Source organism: Danio aesculapii, chromosome 11 (assembly GCF_903798145.1).
Source record: "Danio aesculapii chromosome 11, fDanAes4.1, whole genome shotgun sequence".
Lineage (NCBI taxonomy): Eukaryota > Metazoa > Chordata > Actinopteri > Cypriniformes > Danionidae > Danio > Danio aesculapii.
Window position 1 is genome coordinate 31,939,652 of NC_079445.1, and position 17,732 is coordinate 31,957,383.

General features: G+C 32.6%; 1 protein-coding gene across 2 annotated transcripts in view; it reads left to right on the forward strand.

Moving 5' to 3' along the window:
* Positions 1 to 17,732, forward strand: part of egln1b (egl-9 family hypoxia-inducible factor 1b) — a 42,047-nt gene that overhangs the window by 22,836 nt on the left and 1,479 nt on the right. The window contains exons 2-5 of one of the 2 annotated variants that reach the window (XM_056468173.1): positions 3,900 to 4,019; positions 13,229 to 13,365; positions 14,809 to 14,876; positions 17,008 to 17,057. In XM_056468173.1, the coding sequence (XP_056324148.1) occupies positions 3,900 to 4,019; positions 13,229 to 13,365; positions 14,809 to 14,876; positions 17,008 to 17,027 (345 nt within the window). In that variant the 3' untranslated portion in view covers positions 17,028 to 17,057. The remainder of the gene's footprint in view (positions 1 to 3,899; positions 4,020 to 13,228; positions 13,366 to 14,808; positions 14,877 to 17,007; positions 17,058 to 17,732) is intronic. The other variant, XM_056468171.1, reaches the window with a different exon arrangement.

The window sequence follows — 17,732 nt, forward strand, 5'->3', positions numbered from 1 at the left end:
TTATAAACAATTCTCAAGTAACATCTCACAAGTATGAAATACAGTGCTCAGCATATGTAAGTACACCCCTCGTAAATTTCTTTTGAATTCATAGTTTTAATAGGAAGCTATACAATATTTGTGCATATACATTAGATTAGTCAGTACTGAAGACAAATCTGGAGCTTATCTAACAAAATAACGTACGATAACGGTCCAAAAATGAGTACATCCAAATTTATAGAAAAATATTAAATACAAATTTAAAAAAGGAAAAATCAAACGAAGCAAAAATTTGTGAAAATTTACTTGTAAATTGTAATTTGTTTTGCAATATTTTGTCTGAATTTAATTGTTTTATCTTTCAATTTCTAAATATGTTTGGTGACTAAAATATTATTTTAATAAATATATCTATTTAATAATCTGTTTTGTTTAAATGCACCAAAATACATTGCCAATATTCACTGAGAAGTGGATAAAAATATTCATTTTCAAAATGGGGTGTACTCAATTATGCTGAGCACTGTAGATACCAAGTAACAGGAAAATAAAACCATGGAAAATAAATATGAAGCAAATATATATATTTTTCTTTCAAAAATACAAAATATCAAGAATTTCATTCATTGTTTAAATATTGAAACTAACGGTTGACTTCTTGTTGAAAATATAAAGCAATTGACAACACTGCCATTTTTGTGAGTTGGCCACACCCACTAATTTACATCTCGCTGTATAAACAAAATAATAAGTAATTTTATGGTGCACTTTTCATTCCGCTGTAGCTAGGCATGGGTGAGTATAAGATTCTAATGGATTACCTTGGATAAAAATATTACGGTTTTACGATATTGTGACTACTGCTCTAAAATATACTCTTTGTAAATGTCTGGGTAAAATGTCTGCTGTCTTCATTAGTTTCAAAAACACAGATTTCTTTACAATTTAAAACAGCATCTTTGGATATCTTTTCTGCTGGAGATACTGTTGTAAACATGTAAAATGTAAATAAAAAAAATCTTATATATACCTTAGGAACGGTATAATATAAAATGTAAAAATTGGTTTTAAAACCTTTTTTCCAAACCGCGGTATACCTTGAAAACTGTTATCGTCCCATGCCTAGCTATAACTATATTCACCCTCTTTTTTTTTTTTGTTTGTTTGTTTTTTGTTTTTTTTTTTCTCATAAAACTGTTCTTCGCCATGTAAGGAATATTTACATGCAGGACCTTCAGGACAATATTTCATACCAGTGCTATTTAAGTAAAAATATATTATACATTCTTTGTTAACATGGTTTAAAATGTTCACCTGTCTTTTAAAATCTAAATTTTGTTGTTTTGCCATATTTTTCAGGCTTGAACTGTGGAGAAAATACTCCTTTTTTCTTGTTTTCTGCTTTTGAGCACTGAACAACAAAAACAACAACAAGAGTGTACAGTAAACAAGCTATAACTTAAAGGATTAAAATTCTTCAGATTAAATGTTAATAAGAGGCCGATAAAGATATCCATGTCAGTTAAAAAATATGATATTTTTAAATGTTTTTTTGACATTGATATTTTTGTCTTCTATTGACCTGTGTGTAACTTGTTGAAATGGATGCATGAGTTAATGTTTTAAGCTGAATGCTGAAATTAGTCACGGCCTTGTTTAACATTTGACATGTTTTTATACTTGAATGAATATTCTCCAACCTTTCAAGTTATTTCTGAGCATCTAATTATAAGGAAGTAGATGTTTTCTCCAGAAATGTAGTTTGACAAAGTCATGCGCAGGTCATATGCGGCCGACTGTCTATTTTTATGGGCTTTTGACTTGTTCTCCCTTTTGTAACACTCCTAACGGATGTGCACAAATACAATTACACTGCAATTTTTTTTCTTTTCTTCCTCTGTGATTAATTAACACTTTCCATGTAAACCCGGAGACCAAAATAAAAGGGGCCGAGGAAGAGCAGGAAAGGAAAAACCTCTGCAAAGGAAAGGCTTCAGCAATGGCTTCATTGTTCCCTCAGCCTCATAACCCAGATTCAACAAGATTAAAAGATATGATCATCACAAGCCTGAGAATATCAGAGTTATCACCTTAGTTTTTTATCACTTTGATTCATGTAGTTGTGAGATTCGGTATCGTACTGTATCTACAGTGGAATTCAGTTGTCTGAACTGCATTATATGTGTATATAGAGAAACACTGAAATCATATGAATAATATTTTTTTATTGATCATTTTGAGACCTGTACAATTGCTTTTAAAGCTGATATTGTTTTGATTTATTTTGATTGATTTATATTTATTGTATTTGGATAATTTAATTTTAGTTGAGTTTTATCTTAATAATTCTCATTATTCTGAAATGTTCTCAATTATTTGTTTTTATTTCAAACTATTTGTAATGTTATCTTTGTATTTATTCGGCCCTCATTGTAAGGTTCATGATAAAAGTATATGTATTTCATTGTATTTTTGGTCTTCCATTGTGTTTTACATGAAATGTATTACACAAAAAAATTTACAAAGTGATTGTTTTACATACAAAGGTTATTAAATGCAAGTAAAATTTCCCTATTTTAAAAAAACATTTGTTTATTATTATTATTATTATTATTATTATTATTATTATTTCTATTATAAATTTTTTTTTTGGATTAAAATAGATATCAAAGTTTGACTGAAATAATGGTCAATTGTCATTCAGCATACCTGTATATTTATATATTCAGGGCTCGACAATGAGGACTGCCCAATGGCCTGGGTCCAGCGTGTGAGACGCATTTGGGACAGTAGACAGGATTGTTACTGTCCTGATTGGGATCGGATCCATTCCAAATGAATCGGTCCTAGATCACCTGAGTGATGTGGTCTCGGCTCGATTGAAATGAACCTGCTGTGGATCGATTGTAGTTATAAAGCAAAAATGATACAATGAACTAAAAAAAAAACAGGCTTTATCACAGTGTATTATAGTTGTGATAATAGCTACATATACGGCTATATGAAGAGAGAATTATGAGTAGGGCGGGATGTCATTCCTACCAGTAAATGTGCTTTTCATGTCGAATATGAAAGTGAAAGCAGGCTGAAATATTACCGAGAGCTGTTTATCCGTTAGGAAAATTGATTGAAATTACCATCTGATAATTTTTTCTTATAATATTTTGTATTAGGCCTAGTTTCATTCATTTCTGCACTGACACCTTGAAAGAAAGATCCACATTGATCTGCTTCATGATCTGACTGCAGTCTTGCTTCATCTGTAATTTCTCTCTATAATGTAAGCCAGTAATGCAGAACTCTAGCCAACGCTTTTTTTAATAGATTGATTAATTCAATAGATAGATTTTTACAAAACTTGACAACTGAAATGAGGCTATGAGAAAGTCTTACTTCTCTGATTGTATTGTCAAAATTAAAGTGCCCATTTGGCTTATAAAATTTATTTACATCACAATTATATATTTTTTAATTGTCAGTTGTATTTAAAGTGTATATATACTATTTTGTTTGGCTTTGACACTTTATTTAAAATATGTGACTAAGAAATAGCTATTAACTTTTTTTTTTTTTGTGGGGCCAGTGAAAATCCTTACCGTTGAGCCCTGATATTTATGTTAAAATGAATATACCTGTATTAAAATAAGGAAAAACTGTGTCGTATCATGTCATCAAATGATCCTTGTTGTAAATAGCAACATATTTAGGTAAATAAACTATTGTTAGACTGAATGACGTATTATTGGATGTCTTCATATGTCTTCTGGAATATCATGATATAAAGTAAAACAATAATGAAATATAATGAAGTAATCATTTTGCTCAAGAAAAAAAAAGCAATTTGGTTGGCTACTTTGGTACAGTAATAAACTGACCATTTTTTTAATTAATTATTATTGTTGTTTTATTTTTTTTAGGCAATGGTGGCATGTTACCCTGGCAATGGGACAGGATATGTAAGGCATGTGGATAACCCTAATGGAGATGGGAGATGTGTCACATGCATATATTACCTGAATAAAGACTGGGATGCCAAGGTAGGTGTTTTTTTGTGTGTGTTTGTTGTTTTTGCAGTTCATAAACTTGTATATATTCTGTAGCGTGTAAAGCTGCACAAGATTAGTTTAAGCTCTTGTCTGTTTGTTTAGAGTTCTTATCTGATGTAGACGGCTCAAACTTGCATCTGAGCTTACGTTCAATACAATGGAAGTTCAAAACTGTCCTTGTGCAGGGAGTTTGCTGTCGCTGCTTTATATCAATAGGCCACACGAGAGACTGTTTATGTGCTGTTATTACAGGTCTGCTAAACAGGAAACTTGTGTGTGCATGGCTTTGTAAATAATGGCAAAATCGATTATTTGTAATATTAATATGCATTTTCATGCACAGTAGATTGACAGTAGCTTGAGTCGAGATGCTGATGTAAAACCTTTTTTGTTAATAATAATTTGGTAACATTATCATTTCTGCATTTAAATTATCCATTGGTGTTTAATAGAATAAAACATTTGTAGACAATGATAACCACATGTTAAACAAGGCATAACACCTCGCTACTATGGTAAATGGTAATTATATGGTTTCTTTGGCATATGTTACAACAGAAAACAAAAGCCTAAATACATTTAGTTATAAAATGCATAAAACTGCAGTAGTCAAGTACGCAAAAAAACTTTGCTTTTTTAAACAATATTAATATTGAGTGAGTTTTATTTGAAATGCACATTATCCAAAAAAATATTTTTATTTTTTGCCAACAAAAATAATTCCATGCCAAGCTAGAGTATCTCAGATCCTCACTGCATTATTTTGTTCCAGAATTAATGTGTTTATGAACTCATTATTTGTTCAATTATTTATTAAGTAATTCAGTTAATCATTTATAAACCCAATGTCTTGCTTCTTTTCAAATTAATTTGCTTTTTGACCGAATTCAAAGAATGATTGAATCAGTGAATCACTCGTTAAGTCACCTACTGATGGTTTTGGTGCATAGCGTATTTTATTTATTCATGACAGACCTAAACCAGCCGTGATACCAACCCAAACACACACACATACAGCGTAAAATTAATGCAAGCACTATATATATATATATATATATATATATATATATATATATATATATATATATATATATATATATATATTTATATATATATTTATATATATATTTATATATATATTTATTTATTTATTTATTTATTTTTTGTGAATATTACTCATATGATGGATTCCTCATTTATGTCTCAGTATCATTACACTTCAACATTAAACATTAATATTATGACCATCATTAAAATGTTGGTGATTTGTGTATTAGTATTAGTGTTTCTCTTGTGTCAGTGCTTTTGAGAATATTGAGCTGTTTTATCTGGCCTTAAAGTTTTAAATTACAGAGACATTTGGGATTTCGAAGAGCTCTCGGCTCAACTTGAATGCTTCTCACTGGATCTCATAGCACTGTTTAGTGGTTGTGACTGAAACTAGAGTAAATATATTTGCTTTAAGCTTATGCTATGCTGTCCTTTAGACCGTAACTGATTATTAGAGTAAAATGCCTGAAAATAAGAGCCAAAAAGGTTATGCTGTGCTGGTTTCAGGTTTCCTCCAGCTATAGTCACTGTGGCATGAAGAAGCTTTCACACCGGACCTGAAAAGCGCTGCACTATGAAACTCTTTCATTTCACTATGCAAAGGCCAGTTTGTTGCTGTGTTGACCAAAGTGGTAGAGCAACAGGATGCATGTTTGGTTTGTGTTTTTTTTAATCAGTACAATATAAGTTGAGTTAAATTTATAAATTCTTAAAAAGATATATTATTTAATTAAAAATATATTTTTTGAAAGGATTAAAAAAGGGATTTTCGGTTTCAGTTTTCACCCAAGTGCATCCAGAATTGTCAGTTTCAGTGCATCCCTAATAAATAGCACTTTTTGGTGTGTTGGAGTATAATATTTTTCATGTTCAACACCTCAACAGGTTGCCAAAAATTATTGTGATGCCATAGTGATGCCCAAAAGTAAATGCCTTATTTCTTCTGCAAAAATATGACAAGGAAAAATACAAGCAAAAACACTACCAGATAGACAGATGAGCTGTCAGTCAGGAACACTCACAGCCTGATTAATGCACAAAACAAATTATGCCTATTTGCATTGTTTGATTGTTCACTCATCATTTATTCTCTCTCACGTGGAGTCAATTCTTAATGAGTTTCTGTCTTCTGTAGGACACGAGAAGATATTTTGAAGAATGCTGGTGCACAAAAAAAGTAATGTTCAGCTTAAGTTGTTTGTTTACATTCAGCCCAAATAAATATTTTACAACCACTTACCTTAACAAAATGTAGTAAATCATCGTTGGATCATTTTTTTTCAGTGTAGTTGGCACCTATTGACTTTCACAGTAGGAAAAGAATGACATTGGAAGTCAATGGGTGTCAGCTTCCACCATTCTTCCAAATATCTTCTTTTGTGTTCAGCAGAAGAAAGAAACTCAAATAGGTTTTTGAACAAGTGAAGGGTGGCAGAATTTTCATTCCCTTAAACCTACCTAAATATACCCTAATAAATCCTAATCAAATCGAATCGCGCGTGGTATTCTCCTCTAGTCTTTCGGTTATGTGAAACATTGTTGAATTTCCATGAACAGAAGACTGAAATCTTTCCAGCCCTTGACTGCCTCAGTCACCTGTCAGATCTGCGTCAGAGAGCCGCTTCTCCTCCAGCACATTCCCACCGGCCGTGGAAACCATCCAGAATGTTCATCATCTTATATGATGTCAATGGAAAAGAGAGAGTTGGCCAGTAGCTGGAGATATTTACAGCACCCTCCTTTATTATTGGCACCCTTGGTAAAAACATAAATGAAGAAGTCTAGAAAACAGTGTGTTTATTGTTTAACCTTTTAATCATTTGCTCAAAATATTGGCTTTTTCGTCATGAATCCTTTATTTCGGTGTTTCCCAACCCTGGTCCTGAAGGCACACCAACAGTACATCTTTTGGATGTCTCCCGTATCTGAACCATTCATTTCAGGTTTTCAAGTCTCTTCTAATGTTCTGATGATTTGATTCAGGTGTATTTGAATAGGGAGAGATTGAAAATGTGTACTGTTGGTGTGCCTTCAGGAACAGGGTTGGGAAACACTGCTTTATTTGGTGATGTCAGAGCATAGCTTTTGAGACTCGCAAGACCTACAAGAACTAACTGCAAATCTCCAGCTGTGGTTCTTGGACAGTTTTTGGTCACTTGAGTCAAACCTCCTGCTTACAGTTGTGTTGGGACAAGATTAACTCACATCCTCTTCCAGACTGATTGATAACACTGGAATTTTTTTTATTATTTTCCTGATTGTGTTAATGGCAGTTTCACAATGTTTCTGATATCTTCTCATAGCTACATAACAATAACCAGTGTTGCGGGTAACGCATTACAAGTAGCAAAAGTAACGTAATAATGGTACTTTTCTAAGTAGCAAGTAATTCATTACTTCAAAAAAGTAACTCAAGTTTTATCTATTTTATTTTTTTTAAATGTAACTGCAGTTACTTTTTTATTTAATTAATTGGCTTTTAAAAAATAAATTGCTGAATCAAAATAGTCTCAATGAATCATGCGGTCAGTGAGAAAATGTGTTCATTATTTTGAACGCATCAAGGAAAAGGGGATTGTTTCAATGGAGAATGATTTTACTTAAAGGGCACCTAGGTTACCCCTTTTTACAGATTTAAGATAAGTCTTTTGTGTCCCCAGAATGTGTCTGTAAAGTTTCAGCTCAAAACAACCATCAGAGTATTTGTTATAGCTGTCTGAAGTGTCTGTATTATAGCCGGTAAAATCTGGTTGCTGTTTTTTTGTGCTGGGCCTTTAAGGCTAGTCCTCCCGCCCACGTTCCCACGTGCCTGTCAGCAAGATGCCTCAATTGCCACCCTCGGCTGCCTCAGGAAGCAGATCTCACGTCGCGTTTGTCGCGTATTGTAGAAATACTACAGTAAGAACTTTACCAATGATTATTTGATGCATTTTTTGTGAGTTGCAACCATGAGACACACACAATATCGTTACAAAGTTAACGCACACACACACACACACAGAGAGAGAGAGAGACAGCGCACACTTTTAGCTTCGCACTCTTTGCACGCATATGTGACAGGATACAGGTTAATCCTCACTGCTGTATAGATATCTGTTATGTTAATGTACAAAATAAACCTGATTTAGCGTCCTTAAATCAGGATTGATGCGTCTTCCTTTATAATTGTTCTGACATGCGGCTGTGCTGATGAAGTAAAGCTAAGCTAAATCGCTGTAATTCATTACACACGTGCACTGTTTTAAAAACATTTTAATGTTGTAAAACTCACTCATGATCACATTTGATGATGATTGATGATCCTAGCAAACTGAACAGACCTTTTATTCCCGGTTGCTTTGCGCACGTCCTCTCTTGTTGATATGATTATATGCGTTACTACGGAGACATGTTAACGCCAGCCTGTCAATCAATATTGGTGGGCGGGGGGACCGCAGTCCTACGTCAAGTTGCGGTCGGTCTGAAAACCGCTCCAATTGGTGCACTGTTTTTATGTTGTTAAATTTGAAAAAAAAGGACTGGGTGTGTTTATATCACCCCAATATGACAGTCTATACACCATATCTACACACTTGTCTGTCCAAACAGCTTTAAAAGTAGATTTTGCACCATAGGTCCCCTTTAAGACAAATAGTACAAAAGCAGCAAACACGCTGCTTTAAAATTTCAATAATCTGTATATACTCACCGACCACTTTATTACTAATACCGGGTTGGACCCACTTTTGCCTTCAGAACTGCCTTAATCCTTCGTGGGATAAATTCAACGAAGTAATGGAAATATTCCTCATATTCCAGGATTTGGTCCATATTGACAAGATAGCATCACGCATTTGCTGCAGATTTGTCGGCTGCACATCCATGATGCGAATCTCCCGTTCCACCACATCCCAAAGATGCTCTATTGGATTGAGATCTGGTGACTATGGAGGCCATTTGTCTACAGTGAACTCATTGTCATGTTCAAGAAACCAACTAAGATGATTTAAGCTTTATTACATGGCGCGTTATCCTGCTGGAAGTAGCCATCAGATGATTGGTGCATTGTGGTCATAAAGGGATGGACATGATCAGCAACAATACTCAGGTAGGCTGTGGCGTTGACACAATGCTCAATTGGTACTAATGGGCCCAAAGTGTGCCAAGAAAATATTCCCCACACCATCACACCACCAGCAACAGCCTGAACCGTTGATACAAGGCAAGATGGACCCATGCTTTCATGTTGTTGACACAAAATTTTGCCCACAGAACTGCCGCTCACTGGATATTTTCTCTCTTTAGGACCATTCTTTGTAAACCCTAGAGATGGTTGTGCGTGAAAATCCCAGTAGATCAGTTCTGAAATACCCAGACCAACCTGTCTGGCACTAACAACTATGCCACGTTCAAAGTCACTTAAATCATCTTTCTTCCCCATTCTGAAGCTCGGTTTGAACCTCAGCAGATTGTCTTGACCATGTCTACATGCCTAAATGCATTGAACAGCTAGCATGTGATTGGCTGATTAGAAATTTGCACAAAAAAGTTGGACTAGGTGTACCTAATAAAGTGTCCGGTGAGTGTTTTCTGCATGTCTAGCCATATTTTGTGTTTTTTAAAGGTAAATGTAGGTGCAGGTTATATAGTGTATTGTTAATTGCAGAGCTCTTCTATTAAAAAAGAAAGAAAGAAAAAAAGTTCTGAAAGAGATCAAGCCTCAGCCTGGTAATAAAAAGTAACACAAAAGTAACATAACGTATAACCATAAATAGTTACCAAGTAATGCAACTAGTTACTTTTTAGGGCAGTAACTCAATACTGTAATACATTACTTTCTAAAGTAACTTTCCTCAACACTGACAACAACCTTCTGCCATGAATCTCAACTCTGTTTTTAGTCTTTACCTGTTGTGATGAGTAAGTTTGGTCTGTGTTACTTGATATTTACACCCTTGAGAAACTAGAGTTCATAATTAAACAATTTTCTATTTCTAGTTCAAGCATATTAAAAATAATTACCATCAATGACAGTGTACTTTAAAAATAAACACAACATAAATAAATGTGAGTGTATGTGTATATAAACAGTTGAAGTCCGAACCATTAGCCTTCCTGATTTATTAGCCCTCGTATTTTTTTGTCCCGCAATTTCTATTTAACGGAGAGATTTTTTTCAACACATTTCTAAACATAATAGTTTTAATAACTAATTTCTAATAACGGATTCTTTTGTCTTTGCCATGATAACAGTACATAATATTTTAATAGATATTTTTCAAGGTACTAGTATTCAGCTTACAGTGCAGTTTCAAGTCTTAACTAGGTTGTTAGGCAAGTTAGGGGAATTAAGCAAGTAGTTTTTTAAAGCAAAAGATTTAACGATAAAGAAACAGTGTTTTTACAGCCTTGTTTCTTGCCCTGTGTTTACCAACAGTGCTAATATTAGTGCGAGGAAAGAAGGATGCAGTGCGATCTGTAGTGTTTAGTCTACTGTACATTAAATACACAAGGGCAAGTCTTTTATCTAGATACTAAACATAAGAATGCAGTGTTTTCATCCCAATGCTGTTTTCATTCATTCATTCGTTCATTCATGTTGTGATTTGTTATGTAACTACACACATAACCATGGTGTTTTCTGTTTTTCTCAAGTGGCACAGGAAGCCAGTAATACATGCAATAAAGTCCAGCTCTCTCTCTCTCGCACTCATTTCAACCCTTCATTGAATTAAGAGGAAAATATCCGTCTCACGCAAACCTGCTTGTTCCCGGTTGTCTTGGCTTATGTGAATGTCAGTGTGTCAGATATTTTTTCTTAAGCTAAAATTAGCATCAGGTTGTCCTGGAGCAGGAAAAAAGACATTCCCTCCCAACGTTTTCCCATCCATTCTGTGGGGTGTAAATAAAACTCTTAGCTTTGTGCTGCAATTTGTGTTTGGATTTGTGTGTTTGTTGTTTTGATTATCAAGATTGAATTTATTTGTAAAAAGCTGCATGTATTGTAAAATATTGTTAGCATTCGAACTGTTTGCTCTATTTTAATATATTTATTAGTTATTCACCGATATAGATTTTTGGCCGATAACCGATAAATATTTAAATTTGGAGGCAGATAACCTATATGTTAGCTGGTAAATATATTTAAAAATGTCATATTTTATTAACTGATATTCACTGTTATATATATTAACTGATTTTATTGAAAAAAATTCGTAAGTTTGAACCGATACTGAGAATAGCCTACTCAAAACAAAAAAGCAATCATTTCAAAACTGCAAGGTGATTAAATAGACCTATATTCACAATTTCACATAAATCAGCAAGCCAAACATAAACTATTTCCTTTTCTTCACATAGCAAATTAACATGCAACTTGACTGTTGCATAAAAATAATAGGTTAATTAACAAAACTGGATTTAATTAACAAGGTAAATGAATATATATTTAAATAAACTGAAAACGAAAATGAAAGAACTAAAAACTGAAACCAGCTCAAATGTTCTCGAATAAAGTGTTACAGTAATGTTCAATTGTTAGTCCTTTGACACATATTACCGTACTCCCGCAAGATTCTCTCGTGCTTACAAGGCAGGCAGTTCTGTACAATTAAGTAAGTTATCAGCTTAAAATATAACATAAAAATAGCATTTTCCGGCTGATATCGATATTTAAGTATTTCATTTATTTATTTATTTACTTTTCTTATGTAGTTTTTTTTGGTGATGGAATAATTGTTAAAAACAGTTTTTGCTCTTCTATTAGTTCTGGCTCTTCTAGTTTTTTATTGTAATGAAAAGCAATTAGTATGTTTAATCAAGACACATTAACTGAGTACACCTTTATATATTGAAATACATTGTTAGTGTTATTATACATATTTCAATTTAAATAAATCTGTATATTTCATTTTAATTAACTTTATTTTGTGTTTTTGCTTGTTTTTATTTTATTGAATTTATTTATTTTTTTATTTCAGTGAATCACAATATGGGGCAAAATAATGTCAAAAACAGTTAAAACAGAGTCAGATACAGTTGAAGTCAGAATTATTAGCCCCCCGTTAAATTTTTTTTCTTTTTTAAATATTTACCAAATGATGTTTAACAGAGCAAGGACATTTTCACAGTATGTCTGATAATATTTTTTCTGCTGGAGAAAGTCTTATTTGTTTTTTTTTCGGCTAGAATAAAAGCAGTTTTAATTTTTTTTAAACCATTTTATGGTCAAAATTATTAGCCCCTTTAAGCAATATTTCTCCGACTGTCTACAGAACAAACCATCGTTATACAATAACTTGCCTAATTACCCTAATCTGCCTAGTTAATTTAATTAAGCTAGTTAAGCCTTTAAATATCACTTTAAGCTGTATAGAAGTGTCTTGAAAAACGTCTAGTAAAATATTATTTAATGTCATCATGGCAAAGATAAAATAAATCAGTTATTAGAAATGAGTTATTCAAACTATTATGTTTAGAAACGTGTTGAGAAAATCTTCTCTCTGTTAAACAGAAATTTCGGAAAAAAATAAACAGGGGGGCTAATAATTCAAGGGGCTAATAATTCTGACCTCAACTGTATATACAATTTATATAGATAGATAGATAGATAGATATCGTGTGTGTGTGTGTGTGTGTGTGTGTGTGTGTGTGTGTGTGTGTGTGTGTGTGTATGTATATATATATATATATATATATATATATATATATATATATATATATATATATATATATATGTATATATATGTATATATGTATATATGTATATGTGTGTGTGTGTGTGTGTGTGTGTGTGTGTGTGTGTGTGTGTGTGTGTGTGTGTGTGTGTGTGTGTGTGTGTGTGTGTGTGTGTGTGTGTATGTGTATGTATGTGTGTATATATATATATATATATATATATATATATATATATATATATATATATATATATACACACACAACGTTTTCTTTTCTTTATGTATTTGACTTTTGTATTCGGATCTTTTTGTTGTTGTTGTACATTCATTCTCCGATATCAAGATAAACTCAGTCATTTAATCATTTACCACAATTGTGACCACTTACAGACAAAGAGAAGTTGAATTATACTAACTAAAAGAGGCTTAGTTACAGTAAATGTAGCTATACATCAAACTGTGTATAATAATATTGCATCTGCTTTATCTCTGTAGGAACATGGTGGCCTTTTGCGGATCTTTCCAGAGGGAACGGCTCAGTTTGCAGACATTGAGCCCAAGTTTGACAGACTTTTGCTGTTCTGGTCAGACAGAAGGAACCCTCATGAGGTCCAGCCGGCTTATGCCACAAGGTCAGTGATAAGGAGACACACACAGTTGAAGTCAGAATTATTAGCCCCCCTCTATATTTTTAATCCACTTTTTTGTTTAACAGAGAGAATATTTTTTAATAAACTAATTTCTAATAACTGACTTCTTTTCTCTTTGCCATGATGGCAGTACATATTTTACTAGCTGTTTTTCAAGGCACTAGTATTCAGCTTAAAGTGCAATTTAAAGGTTAACTAGGCAGGTTAGGGTAATTAGGCAAGTTATTGTATAACAATGGTTTGATCTGTAGGCTATTGAAAAAAAATATTGCTTAAGGGGATAATAATTTTGACCTTAAAGTAGTTTTTTAAAAATAAAAACTGCTTTTATTCTAGCTAAAATAAAGCAAATAAGATTTTCTCCAGAAGAAAAAACATTATTGGAAATACTGTTAAAAATTCCTTGCTCTGTTAACAGTCATTTGGGAAATATTTAAAAAAGAAAAGAAAAGAAAAATCACTGGAGGGCTAATCATTTTAACTTCAGCTGTACATGCAAGAAACCTTGTTTATGTACCTGTCAGTTTTTACTGAAGGATTTGTTGTACATAATTTTGCCTTCCAATAATTTCATTACCGATGGCACAGTGGGTAGCACGTTCGCCTCACAGCAAGAAAGGTCGCTGGTTCGAGCCTCAGCTGGGTCAGTTTGCTATACCTGTGTGGAGTTTGAATGTTGTCCCCGTGTTCGCGTATTTCCTCCGGGTGCTCTGGTTTCCCCCACAAGTCTAAAGACATGTGGTATAGATGAATTGGGTTAGGTAAATTGTCTGTAGTGTATGTGTGTGAATGAGTATGGATGTTTCCCAGTAATGGGTTGCAGCTGGAAGGGCATCCGCTGCGTAAAACATATGCTGGAAAGATTGTCGGTTCATTCCTCTGTGTCGAGCCCAGATTAATTAAGGGACTGAGCCAAAAAGAAAATGAATGAATTTTATTACCAAAACCCCACTGAGTTTATTAAAAAATGAAACATTTTGAACTTGGATTTTTGTTTTTGTTTATTTGTTCATGCATATTTCAAGAAAAATGCCTCAATTGCATATTTAAACATTAAAATTTAGAAAACTAGTGATTGAAAAATGTTAGTCATTCTTAATGTAGTCAACTGGGGACTATGATATTATTATTATTATTCATTCATTTGTTTTCTTTTCAGCTTAGTCCCTTTATTAATCTGGGGTCGCCACAGCGGAATGAACCGCCAACTTATCCAGCATATGTTTTACGCAGCTGATGCCCTTCCAGCTGCAACCCATCACTGGAAAACACCAACACACAATTATTATTATTATTATTATTATTATTATTATCATCGGATTATTATTATTATTATTTTATTTTATTTTTTACCGTATTCGCCTATGTCTTATGAAACCTGCCACTGCTTGCGTTTATATCCAGTTGTGTGATTTTTGTGTGCAGGTATGCTATAACGGTGTGGTATTTTGATGCTGATGAGCGAGCTCGAGCGAAAGAGAAATATTCAACAAGTGAGTATTTTTTGTTAATATGTGTATTAACGTAAACTTAAAGATCTAAAAAAAAAAACACTTTTTTGTTGTTTTATTCAAAAAAAAAATACTTTTCAATGTTTTTTACTTGCACAATAAACAGCTTGTATGATTTATTTTAATAGATAAGAGGTTGGATTGTTTTATACATAAATCTATTATATTGCAATTTGCATCAGGAGAAATATGTTTTTTTAACCGTAAATAATTCATGCATAATAAAACCGTAATGTTGTGAAAAATAACAATGTAATAGAACTTTCAGGTTTTTTTACATTTTGAAATGTTATTTATTCCAAAATGAAATATTTTACCGCTGAATTTTCATCATTAAACCAGTCTTTAGTGTCACAGGATTTTACCGTAAATCATTTTAATATGCAGATTTGGTGCTCAAAACGTGTCCTGTGTTTCTCAGTATACACTTTATTATTTTCAGATTTCTATAAATAAAAAACCTCAAATGAATGGCATTTTATTTACAAGTATAATATTTTTCTAACAATATTTAAGTCCTTAATGTTTCAGTAAAACTTTATAATAACTACACACTATGAAGCATTTATTAAGCATTAGCAAATAGTGAATTCATTATGTGTTAAGCATTAACTCTACATTAATAAACGATAGTAAGCAGTTTATAACGGCAGCTACAAATGCTGTATTCTTGAAATACAACCACATTTATAATGTGCTTAATGATTCTACTTTCATAATTTGTTAATGATTTATTTTTCAGTACTAAATGAAGTATTGCATTATTTACAAACCAGTTATTTAAGCATGATTGTTTTTTAAGATCATTCAGAATGAGTTAGTAAATGATTAATAAACGATTCAAATTAACATTTATATCTTATTATTCAGGCATATACTAATAGTTAATTTGCATGTTAATAAATGCTTTATTAACTCAACTTCATCTAGTTTTGTGACCTAATCTAAAGTGAGGACTATTTATGCTTTATAAATCCCTTATAAATGACAAATAAAGGCTCAGTTATATTCTAAACAGGAAAAAAGAAAATAAACTACTTTATTAATTTTTATTCATTTGAAGATACACAAATAAACCGCAACCTTATCTACAATAAAATGACTGTACTGTTTAGACATTGCATCCTACTATGTTGTTAAATAATTAAAAAGGTGTTGTTTTATCCAATTTGATGTCGTATTTTGAGACTCCTGTTATTTAGCAATGTTTAAACTTCACAGTAATATTACTTTTTAGATAAAATTGTGATCGTGAGTCTTTACTTGTCATTTAAAAGCATTGTCAATTAGGATTTATAAAGCATAAATAGTCCTCACTTTAGATTAGGTCACAAAACTTGATGAAGTTGAGTTAATAAAGCATTTATTAACATACATAGTAACCCTTAACATATGCCTGAATAATAAGATATATAAACATTGATTTGAATAGTTTATTAATCATTTACTAACTCATTCTAAATGATCTTAAAAACCTCCAACTACTCTTAAATACAAATGGTTTGTAAATAATGCAATACTTAATTTAGTCAACAATCACCAAATTATGGAAGTACCATTATAAAGCACATTATAAATGTGGCCAAAGTCAAGAATAGAGCATTTTTATCTGCAGTTATAAACTGACTAACGTTTATTAATGTAGAGTTAATGCTTAACAAATGATGAATTCACTAGATGCTAATGCTTAATAAATGATTCACAGTGTGTAGTTATAAATTATTATAAAGTGTTACCCTTCTGGTGAAAGCTTAATGTGACTATTTTCAGTTTCACAAGGTTGTATTTACAGCATCGATGTTGTAATGTGATTACAATACATTCAGGCAAATAGACTTAAGTATTCATTTAGTTGTTCAAGCGTAAAACGAGATGAAAGACCATTGTAACCACTAGCGCCGTCAGTAGCAGCAGGCTAGCGCAGAAGTTCCATTGAAAATACTGGGATAAAATAAACTGTCATATTTTAAAGACATGGCGGGGGAAATGGAATTTAATGCAGAGCTTTTTTTAATATATCTTGAAAAATTCCACAAAGACGTAACTTAGTTAAGTGTGAAGTCATGTAGCATTTTAATCATTGCATTAGTCTAAGTGTAAATCCCCTCGTCAGGAAATGCTGCACCAGCGTGAGAGAGTGGACCATAGTGCATCAAACGAAAGGTATTAACAAAAGAAAAATACACAACTTAAAGACACTTAAATGCTTGTATTTGTTGTATTTGCACCAGCTCTGTGATGCACGTCCACAGCTTTATGCATTGATTTAAATTAGGCTGTCCAGTCTCCGTGTTCAGTCCGTTACTACCATGTTTGAAACCCATACTGGCAGTCAGGCAGCCTAATACAGAGATTGGCCAAAGTGCATCAAATGATCGGTTATTAAAAGGTAAAAAAAGAATAATAGAATAAATAGATATATTTTTTTTATATTAGACATCTGATGTTTGCATTTGCACCAGCTCCAGGCCCACAGCTTGAGGGAACGGAACCAACCACGTGACGTCAGACACAGCGACATCCCAAGATGGCGGTGCCCTAGCTCTAAAAGCTATAGTAAAACATGCCATTTTCTTCTAGATGGTTACATCAATCGAGTTTGTTTAATATATTTTCATTAAAGTGGAATCCAAAGTACAAAATAATATAAACTTGACTGAGTGCTTTATTTCCCTTTCAAAGGGGCCATAAACTGCCTCTAGTTTATTAAAGCTAATTTATAACATTATCGTAATTTTGAAATAATTGTCTACTTTCTCTTCAGTACACTTTTAAATAGACTCAGGACTAAATGCCTACTGTCTTGATTGCCTAGTTTTGCTGGCCATGACTCCTGCC